Genomic DNA, 25,915 nt, shown 5'->3' on the forward strand with positions numbered 1-25,915 from the left:
TTCCACAGAAAATGGAATATAGTTCTACATTGTAACCATGGCACAAATGGAATCTGAAAAGAAAAAATCAGCACAAGAATAATATGCTCTTGAAGACTCACTATGTATCTATTTATAAACTGGTTCTACTACATGAAAAAATGTGAATAATACAAGGTAGCACTGGTTTTGAATCTATCATCATTTACATGCTCTTCCAGCTTTGATGGAAACATATTCCATAAGACACTGTATCAAACTACAGAGTCTCAGTTTATTTCCAGTAGGATCTTAAAGACCACACAGCTATCTGTCCACAGTTCTGGATATCACTAAACAGAGATCAATCAGTGATCAACTGATTATAATTTATTTAATCACTACAGAGAAACCAGCATTATGCAGTGACAATTATTACCAAATTATTACAGTGACAATTATTACCAAAGTTCATCCAAAACTCTTTTTTTTTTCCTAAGATTTAAATACTGTCAAGATATTTAAAAATGCCTCTCTAAGAGCCTCTGTGGTATTCAGATGGAGATACATGGGGGGGAAAGAAACTGTATAGTATCAAAATAATGAGAAGAATGTACTGTGCTACTTCTAATATTAGTATACTATTTTATACTAATTTTTACTAATCCTAGCCAATTAAGTTGTACATAATGCAAATCCTAAAGAGACTAGAATATGAGAAACTAATTTATCCAAATAATACTACATAATTATGTTATTTTAAAAGCTGGGATATAAATAGTAAACAATTATATTTTGAGCCAATAAATTACCCTAATAAATTGCTCAAGAAGCTGGCAAAATATGCCATAAATAAGAGATAAACAAAAAGATGCTGAAGTTGTGGAAAAAACATCAATTTTCTGGGTATATAAACAAACCAACAGTCAAATATTGCACTGTATGAGCAAACTACAGCATATGGTAAAATATGGCCTGCAGAACTGCCAGACAAAAGATACTGATGAAGCTTACATTGTCAAACATAATGACATGTTAATAAAGATAGATATATCTAATAAAGAGCTTAATCACAAAAGTCAAAAGACAAACATTAAAAATTCACATTCATTAGAAAAATCAGTTGTGAAAGAACAGTTCAATGACAGAATGACATGGGTTAGGAAAGCCCAGTATCTAAACAACAGTCTAAGAAGCACATATTTAAAAGTACTTTGCATTTGAAATTATATAACAGATTTTTGGTATGGATTAAGTTTTTAGCAGAAAATTCAAGGCAACCATCAGCGTAATTAGCAAGAGACAGAGGCATATTTTGGGTATATCTGTAAGAACTGTATAGTTATGTATGTATTACAAAGCCACATGTATCTTTCTAAGTAGTTTACTGTAAAAATATATAAATAGTTTACAGCTATACACCCACATTTTACCCACAGACACACACAGTCTCAATGAAAAAAGGTCAGGTTCACTAGAATATGACATATAATGACAACCACATACAAACAGGAACCATGAGTACAAATACATTTTGATGTCACTGCTTATTCTTTCAGGCAGTTCAAAGCTCACCAACAGAAAGGTAGAGCTCTCTATCTCAATGAGCTTTGAAAGAGACCTTTAATGAAATAAAGAACCAGACAGCATACACTTATGACAGTTGACTGGTTTTACAAAGGTCAGTATAATTAGCAGTACTTGTATTCAGGATTATTTTAAACTTTACCTTTAATGTTTGGTTTGAGTACTCCAAAAAGCTAACTCTCTGTTTTTCAGTATAAAAGTAGATTACACAAATAGAATACAAAGTTCTTCCTTCTGAATGGGTTAATAAGGAAAAGTCCCTCTTATGTGGGAGATTTGCTTACATCTTAAGAGATTATTTTTGTTAAATCTTTTAGCTATAAAACACTGAGACACACTAAACTGTTTCTCTCTATATGTACCATACCAGTTGTATTTTGAAAGCAATCATTGCTCCATTGTGCATGAGAAACTAAATATCAGACAGACTAGGAGTACAAGTTTAAGACACCAGCTGATCCAAAGCTGCCTCACAAAGTATAGAGAGGAAAAAAAAGAAAAAAAAAAAAAAAAAAAAAAGAGTTAAGGACTACTGAGAAAAAAGCTCATTTTCATAGCAAAAGGACTGACACAAAAAACTGCTTGCTCTCTCTGTGCTACTGCCAGAAATTTATTAGCAGTAGAGGTCTTACACAGATGAGTAGGACTGGTACGGCTATACACTGGAGATTCAAGCATTTATTTCACTACTGATCTAATTTCATAACATAGTTTAAATGAAATGTGAAGAACAATTTTTAGAGGAGATATTGCATGGGTTGGCAAGTGACAGAAACTTGCTCCTCTTTTTCCATGGTGGAAGTTTATAGCTGTGACCTGAACCTCATACAAAAAGAAAATCCAAACACAAAACAAAACCCAAAAAACCACTGCCACAACGATTTGCCTGATAGAGACAGGAAATATAGTGCTCCATAAGAGAAATAAAAACCCTAGAATATAAGTGATCATTGGCTAGCTGTTCATTCTATTTATCCCTACTCCACTTAAAAGAGGTAAGTCATTAAACTGTATCCTTGCTTATGTGCTTTATAACATGTTCAGTTTACACAGAGGCAGCATCAGTTATTTTCGAACCTATATTTGTTCCTACAGAGATTATCTTCATACAGATTTGACAAAAGAGCTGTTGATAAAATGAAGAATTCTTCCTTTTAAGCTTGCAAATGAGAGTATTGTTTTTACCTGACACCTTTCCAATATTTTAGATTTAGTCCAGGAGGGAAAACAGAGGATAGTTTTCAATTTCAACTAAAAAAAAAAATTCCTAGGCATGAGCTTAAGTTTGCATTTAACATTCATGAGCTCTTAAATCACAAGGATGATTATCGTCCCTGTAAAGGGAACTCACCATGAACATGAAAATGTAAGGAAAAAGAAAGAAGAAGAGAACAGCATTCTGTGCTATTTCACACCCAGCTGAGGCTCTGACCAAAGGCAGAGAACTACTGTATTTATAATATTAAGATATACAAAGGAGAGAAATACAGATTGTTGGACAGATGTAATATTTCTTTACAGACACCATGTATTCATGAAAAATACATGTGCCTGGCTCTGGAAAATTACAAAACAAGATGTAGGATATGTCCCTGATGTGCAATTTCTAAATCCTTTTCCAAAACAATGTTTCTTTTTCTGTCACTGGGATTCACCGTGTAAGCCTTCAAACAAATCACTTCATCTTCCTGAATTCAAGTGGAGTCAGACTGCGCAAAACCAGCACTATTATTTTTGTCAAAATCAGAATTATAGAACAGTCCAACTCCCCTGCAGTGAGCAGAGACATCTTCTGCTAGATCAGGCTGCTCAGTTGTAAGCATGCTATATCAGCATTTTTCATATCTTATCTTTCTTCCACTAGAAAAATGATCAGCACTGTTCTGATAACCTGGGCTACAAAGTAATGGAATGCACTGTGCAGAGAAAGCATTAAACAAATCTGCAGCACAGAGTTATGCCAAGATCCAGCTATTCTATCAACTGTGAGAATTTCTCCTGTGATTGCACTAGTGCTTGTTTCAGAAATTCTGGATGATTAAAGGATAACTAAGACATCAAATATAAATTCTGAAAAAATCATCTAAATAATCATATATGAACACAAACATTGAAATGAGTAGCTGGCACTCCACTAGCTGAATTTACAAGACTTACACCTTTATCTATTATATTTTATTCTTCTTGTATATGTATTTACAGCAGTAGTTGCATATTATCAATTTTACTGCTTTGTGTATAGAACCAGCCACCTTTCATTGTCAAGAAAACTGAAACTTATCATGAGGAAGAAAAACATCTTAATACAGTGGGTCTATAGGACTGTAAAACTTCAGATGTTGAGAAACTGTATAAATGAAGACAATTCTTTTTGGTTTTAACTTAATGCATTTGAAGGCAATGGCACCAGCTATAAATGTCGTATGAAGTGCTCTTTATAAATTACAAAACTGGTTGACAAGTTGGTGCTTTCATATCTACAACCCCAGTAAATGTGCAGGAAAATCAATTATAGTGCAGCTTAGGTGCTGTGCACTCATCTCCATCCCACTCCTATTTCCAATTGTTTTTTTCTTTAAGAAAATGGATAACTGATTGGGAAATTTGTTAGATCTGGCAGTATTATTCATTTTCTTATCATAAACTCTTCCATCCACCCTCTGTCATTTAACTCAAATTACTTATGAGCTCTAACAACTTAGTATAATCAATTCCTTCTACAGCCTTTTGCAGACATTCTGGCTCTTCCATTGCTTGCTTGTAATTTTGCAATGCACTTTTCTGTATTTGTAGATTTATCAGAAAATGCAATTGGTGTGATCAGCTCCGTTGCCAAGGAATGTCGGATGGGACTTAGCTGACTGACCTGCAGCAACTGATCAAAACTGTGGCAGCGCTAAATGACAAAATGGTTTCAGTTTTGTAACTGTTACAATTTTATGGTCTTCAGCCACAGGTTAATCACAGCCAACTGCACAGAACTGCTGATGTAGTGACATTACATATTAAAAGGGTTACTATTTTTAATGCCTCTCTTCAAGGTGCTGTTAAGACCTGGCTCTTGAGCAGGCTGGGGCAGTATGCTATGCAAATCCATGCTGACCTGGAGCACATCGCACTGCCCGATTCAGGCAACCACAGCAGAAACAAGAAAGAACTCATCACTTGCCTTCCGAATACATGGAGTAGACACATACACACCACCACCACCTGCATGCAGGAGAGAATAATGTTTCATGGTGACTCTGGTTTCACTAAAGCTGCAGCACACAGGTATATGTAATCTACAAACATTAAGCCACTAGGTCAGCAGCAGATCAAACAGAACGTAAACGGAGCAAACAAATTTTCCACTCTCAGTAGTAAAAGTTAAGGGTGTTCAAGACTGATAATTGCAAATCCAAAACACTATGACTGTGGCTTTCTAAAGAACTTCATCGTGAGCATGGGCAATGACATGAAGTGATAACTGAGTTGAACCATTTCAGAGACCTTTCTGTTGAGTCGAGATTAATGTGACTTTGCAGGAGCCAAAAGCTGTGTGCTCATCCCAGCATGTAACCTCACTCTCTGAAGTACTCATAGAGTGTAATGAGAGCAAATGAACACACTTTCAGGATCATCTGTTGCAAAGTACAAAGATCCTTAAGGGAATTCTTAAGAGAAAAGGAGTCCGGGAAAGCTGGATATTCTTCAAGAAAGAAATCTTAGTGGTACAGGAACAGGCCACAAGATGTGCCACGTGCCAAAAGATGAGCTGGCCGGGAAGAAGACCAGCCTGGTTGAGCAGAAACCTTTGGCTGCAACTTAAGAAAAAAAGAGAGTTTGAGACCTTTGTAAGGAGGGGCAGCAAACTCAGGAAGGACTTCAAAGATTTCATGAGGTTATACACGAAGAAAACTAGAAGGGCCAAAGTGCAACTAGAACTTAATCTGGCTACTGCTGTAAAAGACAACAACAAAAAAGTTTCAATAAATACATTAACAACAAAAGGAGGGCTAGGGAGACTCTCCATCCTTTGCTGGATGTGGGGGGAAACAAAGTGACATGGGATGAGGAAAAGGATGAGGAACTTAATGCCTTCTTTGCCTCAGTCTTTAATAGTAAGGTCAGTTGTCCTCAGGGACAACCCAGACCCTTGAGCTGGAAGACAGGGACAGAAAACCCCCACAATCCAAGGGGAAATGGCCAGCAGGCTGCTACACCACTTATACATGCACAAGTCTATGGGCCCAGACAGGATCCAATCAAAAGTACTGAGGGAGCTGGTGGAACAGCTCACTGAGGCATTTGCAGTCATTTAACAGCTGTCTTGGCTCACCAGGGAGGTCCCAGTTGAATGGAGGTTAGCAAATGTTATGCCCATCTACAAGAACAGCTGGAAGGAGGCTCCAAGAAACTACAGGCCTATCAGCCTAGAGTTGGGTGGCAGTCTGGATCTGCTGGAAGGTAGGAAGGGTCTGCAAAGGCATCTGGACAGGCTAGATTTGGATTGATGGGCTGAGGAGAATTGTTTGAGGATCAACAAGGTCAAATGCCACGTCCTGCACAACAACCCCACACAGCACTATAGGAGCATGGAAGAGTGGCTGCAAAGCTGCATGGCAGAAAGGGACCTGGGAGAGGTGGTCAGTGATTTCTGAGGCATATTCAGCTAAGAAACCTAAGAAAGAGGACTTCAATTACAGCATGCAACTTTTGTTTCAGAGTACTATATATGCTAAGGTCAGCACACATAATGACAATGTTTGAACTGCTGTTTGCCCTGTGAAGTGTGCCTAAAAATTATGGTTGGGGTGGGGAGAGAGGAAAGTTTTCATTTAACTTGAGAACATCTACCAACACAACAAACATTGAGTCTGTTTGTTGTTTTTAAATACCTTATAATGGATAATCTTAGAGTAAAACACCTTCACTGCCAAAATGAACACCAGATTATATCCACCAGTTCCCACTATTGTCCATTGCCCTGAGATACACTCTTAGAAAATACACACAAAGTGTGAAAATGGGGTGTTCTGCCTCTGTCTTCACAAGTAGCTGCACATAGGTATGCCCATGTATACTTTCATGTGAGAAAGTAATTTCATGTGATAAATTTAAATCCTATTACTAAATCTAGTACATTTTTATTATTAGTTATTTAAATTTATGGGTATATGCAGTGTCAACACACCATGAAATGAAGGAATTACCAATTTCCAGCATGAATTACTTGATAAAAGGGACTGCGTTAAATGCAGAGCTGTTGAATAAATCAGCAATGCTACAGTGGTTAATTACAAAGTTACTTAAAGGAAGAAAACCTGCAGTCTTTTACAGTGTATTAAACTTACAATTGGTTCCTAGAGTGGCTAGCACAATATTAGCAAGCACAATACATTTCATAGTGGACTGCAGGAAATGCTTTAATGTCTTTAAAAACCATAGTTTAAGGCCAGTTCTATATTGCTTAGCAATCAGACTACAAAATATTGGAAGCAACATTTAGCTTTCTCTTAGTACTTTCCATTAGTAGATTGCAAGTGCAGCATAAAAGAAGCCTCTATAATTATGCTTATTTTACTGATTAGGTGAAAGATGCATGGGGAGAAGTAATGTAGCCAGTGATAGCTGACAGACTAATTGCAGACTGAGTGGTCTCTCTCTGCCCCCCTAATCTCAGGCAGCTCTCAGGGCCAGACTCACAGCAATTTTAACCTCATTTTCCACATTTCTCTTTTTTTTCTTTTTTCCAAGTGTAATCTAAAGACATTGTATTGGACCCATTAAGTTTTAATGACAGTCACAGACAGCTGCAATTTCCCTCAGTAAAATAAATGATTAATTAGTAAAACACAGTATGCAATGTATGTCCAAAGTGACTTATTCCTATTGTTAATTGTAGGAATTAGCTAAAGATCTACAGCCTGCATGGCGTTTTGCAGAGCTCCAAAAAAAGCATGGGTATGAACTGAATAATTTATATTCCAAATTACAGAAACATATAGACAAGGTATCTTAATTTTTTAGATTAGCAACCAGTAAGGTCATTTCTGATAGCCCCATAAAAACATCCAAAAGCAGAACTATGTAGTTGATAAACTATTTCATAAAGAATATGGGGAAAATATGACCTGCAGAAACAAGACGAAAGATTTTCTTTTTTATTAGAGCATTCCATAAAACTAAACAACAAGCTCAACATCTCAAGTTTAAACAAAAATCCATTATGAATGACTAAAAGGATTCCTTCCCAATACAAACTGTATTTTTCCACTGTTTATTTCAGCATAAAGACCTTCTTTTGCTAAACACAAAATGGAAAACTGTACAAGTTTCACTCACATGTCTCTACCTGAAATGTTCTACCAATGATTTCGGAAAAGGCAAAGCCCTTAAATGTCCTCTCAGACTTCAACACTGCCTAAGCTAGCGATGGGTCAAGCCATAAAAAAGTTGTTAGATGGAAATAATTTCATTCTCATCTGGAAGAATACAGCAAAGCCCATACATTGTTTGGTTAAGAGGCATTATATATTCATTATTGTTCATAGCAGTAAGTCAGAAAGAACCTGTGGTCTAGTTTTCAGAAGCTCACTGGCTATACACAATCAATTAGGTGCTAGAAATGTAATAAAACGTATGGGGGAGAAAAAGTGGCAGAGATTAAGAGCTGTTCAGAACAGAAAGGCCTGTCTTAAGTCAGAAAGTAGAGAATCCATTTCTTAGGAGTGGGCAAACCTACCAATTTCATCCATCCAACTCAGTATTTTTTTCCCTTTTTTCTTTTAAATGAGAGAAGTCATTACTGACAAAAAGGTCGACACTGAGTAGACTTTGAGGGGAAAAAATTCCAAACCAAAAAACCAAACAATTCCATAAACATCAGAGCGCTGGAGAGAAAAGGGACACCAGGAACTACTTGTAAATCACAGGCAGGCTACATGACAGCTTGTATTGTCCTCTATGTTGAAGTGGCTTTTATCAAGCTGCCCATAATGCTAATCTCTGGTAATACTTTTTCATGAAATGATGCAGCCCACAAGCCTTTGTTATGCCATTATGGTAGATCTATCTGCTAGAAATGGAACTGCCGTGAGAAAAACCTGCCAAAGGTATTCAGAGATATTTTCGGGACCGCCTGGTGGATCGCCTACTTTCCTCACTTGCCAGGGTCCTCCAGACTACCTTCAGGTTTGTTCGATGAGGTTTTCAAAACACTGGAGGACAATCTGCCTTATGAGACTTGAACGGCCAAAACTATAAAGAATTATTAGAAGACATTTTCAAGGTTTTTTCATCGAAACTGAAAAGGTAATTAATTCTCTTAATTGAACAATCATTCATTAGCCTTTTACTAAATAACATTCTCAATCTTGCAAGTTACTGCCATGTCTTCAATTTCCATTTTCAAGATAAGACTAATAACAAGCTAACTCACTGCTTTATAAATCTGCAGCACAGTACAGCATACATTGTATGCAGTTTTTCCATTTAGATTCTTCAATTACAAGCAACTGCAACAAAAAAAGGCATATTTTACTAGCTAATATTACATTTTGGCAGATCATAATTAAATTATTCCTTAGAAGCACTGTTCAAGTGCTTTAGAAGAGGGATTTTATTGAATAATAGGGCTAATATTTTAACTCAATTAGCATGTTATTTTTCAACAAAGAGGTGTACACTACTGTAATTCCTTCTTCTAGAGGTAATATCAGCTCTAAAACAGAAATACTGCAGTTTTTTTCCGGTAACCCACGTAATTTTCCCCGTGTAGTTTGTATGCTTTGTATATTTTTTAAGTGGATGAAAACATGACATATCCTTATTTTTAAAAATAAATAATCTTACTTTATACTTTTAAATAAAATATACCACTTCTATACCATATAGGCCTGCAAGAGACTATGTTTCACTACATCTAAAAATATTTGAGCGTTCCATTGTAAGGAAAGAATTTTTCCTTTATGTCTTTTGTTCTGCACTGTTGTGAGTTTGATTTATAATATTGGTTGGGGCAAAAGTGATTTCTGGATGAAGAAATTACATCTAGTTGCAATGGAAGTAGGGTATCTTCTCCATGGAAACTGTTCGCTAAATATGGTCAGATGACTTTTTATCAGATTCTTCAATACGATATTTCAATTTGATGGGATTATATTTTCCTGTAATCTTTCACTAATAATTTAAAAGTGACAAATGTATAAATGTCTGTATTTCTGAAGATAATCAAGTTGTGTCATTTCAATAAAAACTTCTAATATATTTCAAGGTCATCTTTTCTTTGGTTGTTCAAGCTAGTTACTCATGGTCTTTTGAATCATATTCTGGGTTTGCTTAATTCTTAATATTAAATGTATTTTAAAGACTGTGAATATTGTGTTACAGTTCTTTCACTCTTCTGCAATTATACTATGGATAACACCTACTGCATAGTGGATGGCTTTGTAAACTACAAAACTGTGCAAACCTTCAAAAGTAATTATTTGTTTCAATAATCAGTATGTGTATTTATATCAGTAGAGCTGAAATACTGCACTACATAACAACTACTATTTCTCATGTGGGGATACCAAGAAGTACACTCCCATAACATTTTCCAGCATTCTTCATAACTTTTCTACCACTGATATTACACAAGGCATTAGTTGAAAACTAAAATAGAAATAACAACTCAAGCTAACAAAAGTTTCAATAATCAGCAGATTGGTGATTACATTCTGGTCAAGTAAGAAGTTTTTCTAGTATATAGCTAAGAAAATGTGTAATTCTATCAAGATAATATATCTCAAAGGTGCTGATAAACAGGGAGTTAAATTCCAGCACATCTAATCTGGAATTAGAAAAAAGCCATTTTGATTTCATAAAGAAAGACAAAAAGAAAAGTAAAGGACAGAGGCACACTTTGTAACAGTCAGATGGGTAGATGGAAATTATATGGTACAAAGGAACAAGTAAGCAAAAGACTGAATGATTAGGATGACAAACTAAAATCAGTGAGTTACATAAGGAGATATTAGTAAACTGGACATGAAATTCCAGTGAGTTGCATGAAATAGCCTATGTTTCTTTTGTGCAGATCAACTGGTGAATTTTCTTAAAGATAAGGTAGTATAAGGTACAACATATTTCCATATAGAAAACAACAGTAGATACTTAGACGAGCTTAGTGGAACTTGGTAAGTTAAAATGAAAATTCTTACACTTACCATCATGGTAAGAAAGAACTTTTCTGAGTGTAACAGAATTATTCACACTAGAAGCAACAGTGAACTCTGCCAATGTTACCACCTGAATGTTACAACTGCTATGGCATGTAGTATCATAATTCTTATTATTTCTTTCCAGATAAAATGAGGTTATAAATCCCTTAAAATTCACTCTATATTCTGACATTATATAAGAAGGAACTGATGGAGAACTAATGACTTCAATTCTGGATTCAGCAAAACAGAAGTGCATTAAGAATCCCAGTAGCATACATGAAGCTTCTAGTGAACCAAAGGAATCTGCAAAACATGAGGCTTGCCATCCAGCAAAAACATGTGATTTAGGAGGACTAACTGAAAACTATCATGGTTAAATGATAAACATAGTTTATCAAATAAAAGGTTCACAAACCTTTTCAGACAGAACAGCAGTTGGTTGAATTTAGATACAGATGACCAAGACGTGAGCAGTAAAAAACTCTAACTTATTTTTGGTCTTTATTATATGATGAAGTTGACTGCAACAGAGAAATTCTCTTCACATCTTAGGGAACAAAACTACAGTGATGTAGCTAAATACTGGAATGTTTACTCAGAGACAATATGGAAACGCCTTTGAAGGTACCAAAAGTTTAAGTGGGCAAGAACCTGAGCAACCTGTTCTGAGTTGGCCTTGCTTTGAGAATAGGAGGAGGACCTCCAGAGAGCTCTCTGAACCTAAATTATTCTGTAATTCTATGAACTATATAGACAAAAAACAAACAAAAAAATTATCCTACTTGTAGATCTCAAAGATAACACACACTGCAATTCACAAACACGAAGATAAAAGTTTGTAATATACACCTGAGTCAAGGCTCCACAGTTGGAAAGTACCAAAAAAAAAAAACCACCTACACAATAATAATTTGATTTTCCTTAAATTCTAAAGGGAAATAAAATGTTTAAAGCAACACCAGCAGCCCATAGGGGAAGTAGAAGAAAATGGCAGGACAGGACAAGACGGGACTCTTGCAAAATTGTTAGGAATGGCCTACAAAATCTGATTTCAGACATCATTTACAAACTCAAGCTGGTAAACTTATAGTACTTTTAGTTAAGAGATTTTTTTTTTCTTCATCGCTCCTCTAAATGAATTGCATGTGACTTCGTAATGGTTAACAAATGTAGTAAGAAAATTGAAAAGTCCTAAAATACTGGAAGAAAACCATACAACATATTTTTATCTTATACAGTTGGTCTCCCTTGCCTCCTTTTTGCAGCTCAAGAGAAGTTTTACACTTTAGAAGCCAAGATGGCAGTATCCATTACATTCTGTTATAACATAAACTTTTTGACCTGCACCATGTTGAGGCACAACTATTTATACTTCTGCATCAATTCCATATATTGAAGACATATTAAAAGGTATAAAGTCATAAACTTTACTGACCCTTTTCTGCTGCTTACCTCATTAATGCTGAAAGATATTAATCTAACAAATAAGTGGGTGATTACCTCTTGAAGAACCCTCTTCATTTTCAGAAGCAATGTCTTTACAGCTGTGCAGTCTTGTAGCATCAACCTGAAGGGTAAAGACTCAATGCCTCCGCCTTCTTCTAGACCGGTGAAAGGCCACTCCACGGATGGGCTGCCAGCCAGCTGGCTAACACGAGGGTACCTGGCTTCTCCTTGGTCTACCTCCTTTGACAGCTTCAGAGACAGATTCCTTAAAAGAGAAAACAGAAAGATCAACACTAAAATATGAAAAAAAACAAACAAACAAAAAAAAAAACCCAAAAAACTTAATAATTTGGGGAGGTTAGTTCCTTTGAGTTTAAAGACACATAACACATTCACTTTTGGAGCCTGCTAGCATGAACGGCCTTTATAATATACATATAGCCATATGGTGTTAGCAATAAAATATGCATTTATAAATGTACCATATTCTAGAGGAATTGAAACCATGCTCTATCTCATGCCCTTCAAAAAAAACCCATTTTCTTAAAACAAAATATCCGATGGGTAAAACTGCTATGGGCCTATTTTATTTCAGTTCAGCTTCATGAAACAATGAATCTCTCATGCACTTTCAAAAACTAAATAAAATCACATTCTTCCATATGCTTTGACTTAGAACTCATAAAGAACACAAAACTGCAAAAAAAAATACTCCCTTCTGGGCTGACCCAGTGACTTAAGATGAATCTGCCACTGTATAAAATGGAATTTGAAATTTAACTAATCTGTACTCACTCTGAAGTTCAGTTATTACCAAAGCTATATAAGCAGAACATGAAATAAAATATTAAGTTGTGGTTGAGAATCCGTTAAAGGCACAGAAAGATTCAGGAATATTTTGATGGATTTTGGAGGTAATGAAAGACAATTATTTTGCTGCATACACACTCCCTTTCTTTAATATCAGAGCAAGTTATCTACAAGACTTTCCCATGACACTGAAAGTGCAGCAAACACCAAGAAGATGGTGAGGGGGGCTGGAGTGCACAATAAATGAGGAGAGGCTGAAAGAGTCAGCTTTGCTCACTCTTCCAAAGAGGAGAAGTGAATCTCATTGCTGACCAGAGCAGCATTTCCACTGGGAGGGTTCAAAAATTATGGAGCCAGGCTATTCTTAGGGATGCACAGTAATAGGATGAAAGGCAACAGACAGAAGATAGAATACAGGAAACTGTGGCTAGATATAAGAACTTTATTTATTTACTGACTTCTTTTTTACCATGAGGATGGTCAAACAAAGGAACAGAGGCTCAGAGATGCCATTGGACACCCACCCTTGGAAATACTCACACCATGCTGGAACAAGCCTAAATAATCTGCTCTATTCGGACCTGCTTTTAGCAAGAGCTTGACAGAGAGACCTGCATAGCTCCCCTCCCACCTGTGTGACTCTATGATCTAGAGGTCAGAGATTCTATCAGCCACAATCAGCCCAAAGTTTAATAGTAGAAAAATAGAGGTTGCTTGACATTTTGGTGGAAGAGAATGGAACTAAAAACAGCATGGATTTTTCTGGTATGAAAGCATTCACAACTTCAGTGCTGCACCTATTTGGCTCTCTGACCAGCAGTGGAAAAAGGACAAATCTGAACGGACAATAAATCTGAGAATGTGGCCTCACTGTGCAATAGTAGTATATAATTACTACTAAATTATAAAGTGTGGTAATAGCAATGCATGACACCCATGTTCATACTAAATTAATTCAGTACAATTAAAAATGTTAGCATAAGTGGTGAAGAAAATGACAATTTTTATTCATTTAATGGATGGTTCCAATTTTCTGTTCCATTTGAATTTTCATGCAACACAAAACTGATTCCACCTTAATGTGGAAGGACAAAGAATATTTTTCACGTTAAATTTTCCTTAGTGAGCTTTGTTTTTATAGGATCCACGTACAAAAATGGATTAATTTTCTTAAGACAAGCAACTCCCAATGCCATACAAAAAAAAAAATTTGGGAATTAGAATACTAGAACTATCTGTTAAGGATGGGTCATTTTCATATTTTTCAAGTTATGTAATATGCAGTAAAGAGAACATGTTATATCAAGCAATGTACCACAGGGACCACATATATGAACAAATACTAATGCTGGCCAACAGAACTAAAATTTTTTTTAATCCAGGCTTTTCAAGACTCTCATAAAATAACAACATTAGTCTGCTTTAATTTTTAAATGCATTGAAACAACTTTTGGTAGAATATTTTGTATCCTTTAAAACAATAATCTGAGATGCATAGTAAGTTGCTTTTGATTGAAGGATATTAAGCCACTGCTTTTTCACAGCCTTTATTAAAGAAGACTCAGGTATAAATGCAAAGGAAAAACAACTTATAAAACTGAAGTTTCATAACATAGGCCACTTTTAAGGGCTCATAAAAGAAGCCATATTCAAATTACTGGAATCTACCCTTGAGTAAGGTTTATGTAGCCAGGAAAGTACATTATAGAAATTAAGTAAAGTGAAAAAAAAAGGCCTTTTTTTTCCCCTGACCTACAGATTTAGTCCTTAGAATATTCTACACGTTCATTTTGCAAGTCTCACTGAAGTTTCACCTTCCTCATGCTCCTCTAAAGGCATCCTAAAAGGGTAACATCCTGGCACTGAGAAAGGATCGATTTAAGACCTATTGCCACCCAGGAGTCTTTTACTGCACATTATCAGGAAGAAGAACCTGGTATCACCAGCCATACCATGCTGACCAGTGACAAGGAAATCTATACTATCCTCCTCTCTTATATGGAAGAGATAAAGTGTTTATGTATAAGCTATAGATGCACCAGAGATACAAGTATTCTGAATTTTAAATAAAAAAAAAAAATCTTCAATTATTTTGGTGAACTTTATGTTGACATCACACCACTCAACACATTAATTTACTAGCTTTTTCAAATACAGGATCTTGTACTAAAGTATGAAAAGCACCATAATAACACATTACCACTCATAGTCATATAAGAGTTTAACTCAATTGCTACTGAAAAATAGTGACTCAAGTTGGTATATAATGAGAATTCAGACAATGTAATCCTTTCTGATAGTTCAGAGGTATTTAACTGATCTGTGACAGAAAACCTCTTCACAGTCTGATACAACTCATCCTACTTGCTGCAGAAAGAAAAGCTCATTTTAAATACATTTCAGAACTGATCTTTCATTAAGTTCGTTATTAACAATGTCCAGGTGGTCTGTTACAAGATTATTAGAGTAATCCACTGCAATTCATCTCAATGAAGCAGCAGAGATTCAGCAGGGGGGAAAGAAGTCTTTAGTAAATTAGAAGTTTTACTTTATCAGTAAAACACCTCTTAACCTCTGAAGTTGGAGAAGGAGCTGGTTCTTCGACTGGTAGTGCAGAATCTCCTTATAGATGGGCAAGTCCCCTCCACCTTCTAAATATGTATTTATTGTAATAAAAACATTTCAGATGCAAATGTTATCAGTGACAAATTGTTGATAAAAAGCCTCAAGAGGTCCATTTTAATGACTAAAGATCACGTATTTCATTTAATTCTATAATATTATCAATGTACAATATTTCAGAAAAGCGATTTTGTCACTTTTAAATATGTGGCTCCTGTCTGAGCTATAAATTTGTCTGACATACACTTAGGCTATGTTCCTACTTTAATAAAAGTTAACTTGAAAACGTTCCTGGGTACTGAAAGTCAGTCAGTTTCAAAACACTTCTGAAATAATTTGAGCCAACCCTCGCTCTTTCAAATGATTCCATGGTATGGTTTAGTTGTCTCTGCAGGAAAATTGGATGGAACCACTCCATTCTGGAGGATGTTAGTGGTGCAGATGTACACTGAAGTACCATCCTATGTAGACGCCACCTCAAATCTTTAAGCATGGCTATCACAGAATCACAGAATATGCTGAGTTGGATCACTGAGTCCAACTCCTGGCCCTGCACAGGACCATCCCCAAGAGTCACACCATGTGCCCGAGAGTATTGTCCAAACTGTGTCAGGCGTGACTGCTTCGCTGGGGAGCCTGTTCCAGTGCCCAACCACCCTCTGGATGAAGAACCTTTTTCTAATATCCAACCTAAACCTCATCTGAAACAGCTTCAGGTCATTCCCTGGGACCCTGTCACCAGTCACCCTCATTTCTAATTGATAAAAAATCCAGAAGCTACAATACCCACATTTAGTAAAATGGTAGTGCCATTAAGACAGATTTCTATTTCAAAAGCAGTCTTTATTGAAACGGTATGATAGCATTACAATAATCAATCAGTGACTTTTAGGATTCTAACAGCCTCTATAAATCTAATGCAACTGCATATTAATTGAGACACAGTTGTGCAGCTCTTTTGAAAGCTTCTTCCCACTAAGAAGGTAGAACAAAAGCAATGTTCTTATGTCAAAGAATTTTTTAAATATTCTACTGGAAAAAAAAGAGACTAAAAAAAAAAAAAAAGGACAAAAAAAGGGAAAGAAAAAGAAAAAAAGAGGACCCAAAGATAAGGATTTGCAACTTGAGCTCATTTAAGTTATTCTTCCCTTCTTACTGATCCTCAGATCAATGATTTGAAGAGCTTATGGTAATTTGAACTTCACTTACATAAAGATCCCCAGATTATGTGGACTTTAATCTTCTTAGTTTTCATCAGCAGTGCTCAAGATGTTGCTATAGCAGAATTAGCCTAAACTAATACAATTGGTTCCCCTGAGTCTGCTTTTCTTGATACCAGCTTAACAGAAGAGAACCCACGTAATGCTGTTGGCATCAGAAAGGCTCTGCAAGCAGAGCAAAAGACCCCAGACTCTATGGGAAGAGCAGAACATACCTTCTTTCTTCCCTGAGGGCTTATCTTCTAAAGCAGGGTCTTAGATAAAGCCTTAAATCACTTATTTCTGGTGTCTGAGTGTGCAACTTTATGTGTTTATATTCCTAAATAAATATATCATATGTATATATACACATGCATTTTTATGCATATATATATTTTTATATATTTACATATGTTATAGAAGTCATACACACACCAGTATATAAACACATAAAATTAATCTTCATAAATATTTTAGAAAAATTGAAAGCTCTTATTTGTCCATAACTTGGCCTATCAGAAACATACATACATCCTTTTACATTAGAAGAATATTTTTAGCTCCATAAGAGGTTATATCCTGAAATCTTTTCTCATACAAATCTAGAGAGCCTTCAACTCACATTTCTTCCTCTCATCCAGAATTTTCTTTTTTCTTACCTATAATAAATAGAATTTCTTCCTTTAGAAAAATCACCAATTTAATTTTGATTAAGGTCCCTCCGTTGGACCACGTAAGGCACAGAGTAACTACTTCTGATTTTTAGAGAAAAATCTGTCTACCTCAAACTCTTCAAAAATTCAGTTCCAAGCACACTATAGCTCTCTTAAAATGATGAACATTACCTGTGAAACCCTACTATCATCCCAGATTGAATCTTAATCCCTGAGTGATCTCTTACTAACCTCATCTAGTAAGGAGACGTGTTCTAACCCAAACAGTTTAGAACTGAAATATATGGACACATTTGGGGAAAAAAAAAAAAAAAAGAAAGAAAGGTCCCTCACCATATTTAGCAGAACTGAGGCATAGATTTTTAAAAGGATGTTCCTAAATATTCCAATGGGCACATAAAACAATGCACTGCTGGGTGCCTAAATGTTCTGAAGATCTAGTCAAGGAGGATAAAAATGGGCAAACTCCTCACTCAGGTCTGAAAATGCAGGCTTTGCAATACTGAGAAGATAAAAAGGTAACCAGAACATAAACACTTGGCTAATTACCCACACTAGCATTTTTTGGCATCAAAATTTATATCTCTCTCTCACACAACTTCTCTGCGTTACTTCTGTTCTAACAGAGAATGCTTCAGAAGTTACAGGGGTAACATCTCAGAATATTAAACATCAGTGTGTCATGAGGTATGCTTTGTTTGACATGTATCATTAGTACCCTGATGTTACGATTTTTCAAGGTCAGCCTTTTAGAAAAACAACGCTCAGCATCTGCCAGTGCAAAACTCTCCAACCACACACGAGTGTACACACAAACTCTAATGGCTAATGCTGCTGTAAGTTAAGTGACTATCAGCCTTTTCCACTACAACTGCTCTTCTCTCTCAGGTTTATATCTCAGTCATCCTTTGGGCTAGAAACCTGGTGATAATGAACTATGGTACCAAATTAAAGAATTTAAAAAAAAAAAAAAATCCCTCCATCTTTCAGCTGCAGGTAAAGTACAGTTGATAAGGGCATGTCAAGCATTTCTTTCCTTTCTCTAAATTCTACAAGAGTCGAGCACTCTGTTTATATTCCCTGATCTAGCACACAATAGCACAGCACTTCAATCAGATAATATTCAAAAAACTGCTACTTGGAAAAGACCAGTGGGGCTTTTTTGCTCTCAAGTACTAACAGTAGTAAATAAAGCATTACAGATAAACCAGGAAAAGTAAATGAGGATTACTGGGCATTGAGACTTAGTACTTTGAATATTACAAATTTTTATTACTCCCCCTCCCCCCCTTCCCCAAAAAAACCAAGCAAATCAGCAGGGGATCATTCTTGAAAACTATGTTACAACTAGTATATGAAATATAAATTTTAGTTTAATTATGCACACAAGCAAGCCGTAATTCACATTACATCTCTGGCTGGGATACAAACAAAAGAAAGCACACCTGTTCCTGTTCATTGCAGGGGATTCGGAACTAGATGATCTTTAAGGTCTCTTCCAACCCAAACCATTCTGTGATTCTTTTATTTGGACAAAGGATAAATCCATCCCCAGTCACTGCAGTGGTTGTAAACAGTGCTTACTTCTGTCGGGACACTGCCTCAGTACAGATTAATGCTAAAGACACTTGGTGTTCTCTACAAATCTCACTCCAAATGCACTCCACGGAACTGACCGACTCAGCTGACCTGGGACTAGAACCACAAAAATTAATCTATTAATGACAGCCACTGAAGTGTGCCCAGAAAACTTCATAGTATCGGGGGAAAGGAGAAATATAAACTTGTTTTACCACTGTCACCTTCTGGATCAAAGCAACATTTATCTTCACCTTTGCTCTTTGCTCTAAATGCTCTTTGCTTGAGTCTTGCCTTTAGAAAATGTGAAAACGGAACATAAAACTTTTGAGTTTTTTACAAGGTTAAAAAAAAGTTTAAAAAAGCTGGAAAATCACAATAGGTACTGGATATGGCAACTGTCTTCCAAAAAGCACAAATAGCACACTCGTTTCATTCAGTCACCAAACTAGGTAGGTTCCCTTAATTAAAAACAAATTGTCAAATACTTCCTACTACAGGTCAGTATTTTTTTGCTATCAAGGTTTTTTAAACTTGTGCTCAAAATTAAGTACATTTTAAAAGAGGGGAAGGCAAAAAGCAAAGCATTTTCTGTGCCCAAAAAGAAGCTACTGAACACTTAGCATAGGCTTTAGTGGGAAGATAGGTAAGCTAATTGGAAAGGTTAAATCCAGTAAAAGACAAAAGGACAGCAGGGTTTGCAACAAATATCTGGTTAGTGACAGGTAGAATTCACAGGTATGAGTAAGACAGATGGACTTTCAATGAGACCAAAAAATAAAGTAGAAAATTCATTTAATTTATAAAGAAGACAAGACACTTGCTTCAGGACTTTATCAACTTGGTTTTTAAATACTTGGGAAGTACCTAATCATATTATTACTGCCTAAACCAAGATATTATCTTTTGATGAGTTATTAAGCAATAAGAACACTTCTGTGAAGCAAAGCAAGCAATTCATTATACCTTGTGTTGGCCGAGAGGTTCATCTGAGACACTTAACATCAGATTTAGAGATTTAATTATTATTTACTAACATATCCAGAAATAAAAATACCTTCAGCATTCTTACTTCCCTTACATCACAAACCCTATATTCCTTTCCCTTGGTCAGCTGATTTAGGGAACTCTTCTCAGACCAGGTTCAATTACAGAAACAGTCTTGGGCTTGAGACCAGATACAGACATCTAAATAATCACCCTAGGTTCTCATGCTATAGCCACACACATTCCTTGATTAGGAAAAATGCACATGTTCACAGGATTAGATGGCAGATAAATGGCAGGCACTCCAAAAAGAAGAATAAAATGTCAGAGGAGCTGAGCATTTAAGAGTTAAGGGTTGCTCTGTACAACAATTAGGTAGTTAAAAGTCTCTGGGTGTTCAGAAAATTCCAACTAGCAATCCTAAAATTTAACATTAACTCTACATTTTCATGCAGTGAAATAAATAGTCAGGAATACAATATAATCACCAAAATACTCAGAAACTACAAACACAGCTGAGTGAAGATACCATTCAATACTTGTTAATGGAATCAACACAACAGACTTTTATTTTGGTAAAAATATACGACTAAACAAATGCATCCCTTCTCCCTGCCCTCTATCTGTTTTAGAACAAGGAGTAAAAAACAATTGCATCTAAATTCAGAGGATACATCCACCTACTTTACGTAGCAAATTTGATTAATATGTCAGGAGGAAACTGCAACTTTAAAACCCATCCTCTTTCATTATCACATAAAATAGTTGGAACCTAACGTTAACATTAAAAGATTATGTTAAATCCTCTTTTATGCCGAATAAATGAAAGCATGCAATGGATGTAGGGACACAATTTATTAAGAAATCCAGAACATGTAGTAACTGTATATCCATTCCTAAAAAGACAGCAATCTACTAGAGGGTTTTTTTAATGCTAATACTGTATTCTTTTACAAGGTTTTTAGGAAACATTATGGAAGCCTGATCTACACAAAAGGAACAAAACCTGAGAAATACAGCACCAATGCTAATTAATTTCTCTAGTGAAATTTGCAGACAAAAACGTCCTCACACAGCAGTTGCAAATAATCTGTTTTCCTGATGAGTAATGGTGTCCAGGCATGCCCATATACATGGTGTTTATATTATCAAGGAGACCCAGAATGTCCTCGGTTGGAAGGGACCCATGAGGATCACCAAGTCCAACTCCTGACTCCTCACAAGCTAACCTGAAAGTTAAACCAGGTGCCTAGGGAAGCTGTGGAACTAAGAAAAAAAAGGGTAGTGTTTTCAAGCTAAAAGCAAGACAGAAATCTTCTTCAGTTCATTCACTGATGTAAAATCTGTTGTTTCACAATCAATATTGCCAGGAAGCTTTAGGTAAGAAATAATAAGCAAAAAAAGAAGTTAAGAAGTTAAATAATACACACTTTCTGGCCTCTGGCTAAAACTGCTCATAAATAAAGAGTACAGAACAGAATAAATAAACTTCCTTTTAGTATAACCGTGTAAAAGCTATTCCAGAACTGTAGGTCTAACACTTGGAGCTAAACCTTTAGCTCTGTGAAGATACCAGGTACCAACATGAAACAAACAGCTCACATTCAGATGTACATCATCTTAAAATAAGAGTCTGAGAGCTTCACAAGCACAAGGATTTCCCAGGAATCACTGACCTTCCAAAGGCTGAAAACCACCTGTTTTCCCTGGAACAATGTACAGCTCAAGCTGTGAACTTACAAAAACTGTCACTGGCATAAACAGAGGCAAATAACTTATTAAGAAAAATTCCTGGCTGTACACGGGGACGAAAGTTTTTAAGTTAGGGGATCCTTCATGTGTTGTTTCCTTGGCAGCATCCTCTCAAACAACCAGAGGGCTTGTATTTATTCAGAAAGGTTTCACTTACAAGGCAGGTGTTGCAATGTCTGCACTTGGAATTTAATTAGTGAAATTAAATCCATCCAACAGCACATGCTCCATTTTTTAAACAAAGGCGATCAGAGACCAAACAAAAAGCAAGCAATAAGCTAATGAATGTGTAAATTAACCTAATTGCTTTGTTCCTACATGACATAATCAATCACTAAGTGCCACAGCAGAAATGTGTTATTATATCATACAGTGAAACTAGCCCACCTACAGGAGATTTCTCTGACTTTTCTGGTTGTAAATAACTCATTAAAAGTAATCAGAATATTTGCTTTGATTTGACTAAAGCACTCCAGTAGTGCTTTTCATACTGTCCTTTTACAGAGGAAAACATTTCTCCTCTCTCCTTTTCCCCCAATGTGGCCTGCTGTGAAAAAGTAAATCTAATGAATTGGCAAACTGAGGCCAGAGGCCAATGAAAAACGAGATGGTTTCTGTTTTGGTTAACTACAAAGGACCAAAACTCAGAACTCTGAGTCAAACTGAAGTATCTCTAAATATTTATTTGCACACCATCACACAGAAGGAAGTAACATGCTGAAACTTCAGCTACCCCTCGCTTACAATATTTTCATGTTAATGCAGTGTTACTTGATACACAAGTGCTTACAAATTTAAGTCCCATCAGGAGCTTCACTCTCTCTACAATGCCTCCTCTCTCTTCACTTTCAGGACATTAGGTTCCCTGTCTTTTAATGTTGTTTTTTAGACCAATGTATTAAAATTCAATGTTTATATCAGTTGTTTACTTTCTGATTGTTACATTCTCTAGTTCAGGCACTCTGTTTGAATTATTTGAATATTTGGAGTTACTGTAACTGCTTCTAGTTTGCAATGCCAGGCATGATGAAGGCCGAGAATAATATGAAGTACTGTGCAAAACTACACAAGTTTAGAAAAGGTGCATCTCACTGAAAACATACAGCCCATTATTTGAATTTAATGTCTGATGTGCTGAATCCTATTTACACTGAACATTTTCAAATTTTAAGCAGTGAATGACAGTAATATTCAGAACACAATTTCCCCTAATTTAGCACTACTGTGATAACTTGTACCATTAATGTATTAAAAATTGCAACAAATACGACAATGAAAAAACACACTTGTAAAAGTTGCTCTAAGGAAATTATTCAAAATTTAGTATGATTATTAATTTATAATAGAATTCATAGTATTTCTTCTGTGAAACATTAAATGTACATTATATAAAAGAGTAATTGATATTATTAGCTACTAATTTTGCAAACTGTTTGTCAAGAGAGCAACCCTAATAACTGCTGGAGTTTGAGTTAAAACTTGCTGCCCAAAGCTCCTTCTAGACTGAGATTAAAAGCGGACTTGCCAACTCATTTATATTCAAGGCATTCAGTAGTGTTATTCCATTTTTTTTAATAAATTCCACTTTTTAAAATAAAATGCAAAAAATGTCAATTTCTGACTCAGACTGTTGCCAACATGAAATTTTGATCTAAGCACACCCTATAGATTTTGAAAGCAGAAAACAAAGCACTTAAAAGATATGCCTGTGCACATACAGACATTGTACAATCTTTGAAGTTGAGTATTGCTTGACTTATGACTCTGAATCTTTTGCATTACTAATGCAAAGCCATCCTCCTGCCTTTGCTTTCAGGGACCAGAAATCCATTAGACACTTGGATTAGCACACATATTACTGGCCAGGTTGTTGTTCTCTAAATTTGACACACAAAACCTTAGGAACACATTAGGGTGTGCATGTATCCAGTGGGAAGATGCTGCAGAACTACACATTGGACACTGATGGATGAGAAAAGAAGAGACACAATTAACTGGGAGGTGGTAACAGAAGGATGAACAAGAAATTGTAGAATCATAGATTAGTTTGGGTTGGAAGGGATCTTTAGAGGTAATTTTGTCCAATCTCCCTGTAATGAGTAGGGACATCTTCAACAGACCGGGTTGCTGCAAGCCCCATCCAATCTGACCTCGAATGTTTCCACAGATGGGGCATCCATCACCTCTCTGGACAACCTGTTCCAGTACCTATCCACCCTCCCTTAAAAAATCTTCCTTATATCTTGTCCTATTACAACAGATCCTACTAAAAAGTCAGTCCCTATCTTTCTAATAGGCCCCCTTTAGGTACTGGAACACTGCTGTAAGGTCTTCCTGGATGCTTCTTTTCAGGATGAACAATTCTCCCAGCCTTTCCTAACAGGAGAAGTGTTCCAATCCTCTAATCAGCTTTGTGTCCCTCCTCTGGACCTGCTCCAACAAGCCCATGCCCTTCCTGTGCTGTGCACAGCAGAACTGGATGCAGGTGCTCCAGGTGGGTCTCACGGGAGTAGAGTAGAGAGGCAGAATCACCTCTCTCAACCTGCTGGCCACATTTTTTTGATGCAGCCCAGGATACTATTGGTTTTCTGTGCTGCTAGTGCACATTGCCAGCTCATGTCCAGCCTCTCATCCACCAGCACCTCTGAGTCCTTCTTGGCAGGGTTGCTGTCAGTCCCTTCATCCCCCAGTCGGTACTGATACTGGGCACTGCCCAAACTGAGGTGCAGCATCTCACACTTGCCTCATAATTTAAAGAGTAAAGATAACATGCCTAGGAATAAAAAGGGTTTTTCTGTCTGGACCTATAATTAGACATGTAATTAGTCTGGAGTGTCGCAGCTTTAGACTAATGTCACAACTTCAATACAATATACAACAGAACACACTGTTCAGAGGCGGTCTCTGTTCCTCATCTGGATGGATGGCCCACTGAAGGCTTGCACAGAGGTGTGAATACCCATCTCCTGATGCCATACCTCTGTTTCCAGCATGGGCCAATGTGAATGCTATCTAATCTTCTCTTTTGTGCACACTGAAGGGTACTTGACATTTAAAACCAGATAACATTGGCTAGCAGCAAAGGGGAAAGTTTCTATTCACACTAACTCGCATTAACACCAATCACTATCTTTGTGCAATTGTCCTGTAAACAAAGTCCAGAATGCAAATACTGCTCTGTCCAAAGATGGTAAAAATGATAAAAGTATTCCTCTCCTCTGTGACATATCCCAAGAGGGACAATCTCATTCCAGTGAATACAGTTAGGGGAACTGGTCAAAAAAGGATAAAGTTCATTTCTTTTGACAGGAGTGATAAATCTTATACATTTGACATGTGTGCTGTTTTTCACTGGCTTTGTGAGGAGTTGAGAGAAAGATGCGTCAGATACCAAATTACCTCTTTAAAAAAATCTTGATGCCACAAAACCATAGGGAAGCTAGCAGCATTCACTTAAATCCACCGTTCTTAGGCCACAAAAATAAAAACGTCATGCCTTTCAGTATGCATCGAGTAATTTATCAAGACTTGTACCACCTAACTAAATAGTTCTTCTACTCATTATAATAACAAGTCGCTGTAAACCATATAATCAAAGTTTCAGACAGGAAAGAGGGTAGTAAAGTCCTATGGCATAGAATGCATATTTTTAGTATTTCTCTGAATGACCAGGAATTATTCATATTCCTCCGAGGCAGCATAGAAGAGCAGGGATATCTGTCCTTGATTTTTTTTATTCCATCTTACTTATTTGGGCTCCTAATATTCCACGTTCCGTGTATCTGCATCTCCCACACTTTAACATCGGGCAGTAACTTCTCAAAACTACTACAGAGGTGTTTCCACAAAGGAAGATTATCTATCTCCTTACACTCACCCCCAACAACCCACTGCCTTTCTCCCAAAAGGTTTCATGCAGGCAGCATAATAAATTGACGTAATTAAGCACAGTCAAGCTAAACTGACAACAGGGTGATTTAGAAGGTACTTTGACCATCACTAGTATGAGGGTTTCAACACAACTCCAAGCATAAGCTGTTAAGTTTTCCTCCTTACCAACAGAACTACTGTCCACCTTTAGCTGAAATAAATTTTCAGCTTGTTCAGGTAA

The 25,915-nt window shown here is 36.4% G+C and overlaps 1 protein-coding gene across 3 annotated transcripts in view; it reads right to left on the reverse strand.

The window, feature by feature from the left end:
- Positions 1 to 25,915, reverse strand: part of CCSER1 (coiled-coil serine rich protein 1) — a 650,601-nt gene that overhangs the window by 381,562 nt on the left and 243,124 nt on the right. For all 3 annotated transcript variants that reach the window (XM_050338710.1, XM_050338711.1, XM_050338713.1), the window contains exon 6: positions 12,237 to 12,447. In XM_050338710.1, coding sequence (XP_050194667.1) covers positions 12,237 to 12,447 — 211 coding nt within the window. The remainder of the gene's footprint in view (positions 1 to 12,236; positions 12,448 to 25,915) is intronic.

The sequence above is a fragment of the Myiozetetes cayanensis genome, unplaced genomic scaffold (genome assembly GCF_022539395.1).
Source record: "Myiozetetes cayanensis isolate MyiCay16 unplaced genomic scaffold, myiCay2020 scf7, whole genome shotgun sequence".
NCBI lineage: Eukaryota > Metazoa > Chordata > Aves > Passeriformes > Tyrannidae > Myiozetetes > Myiozetetes cayanensis.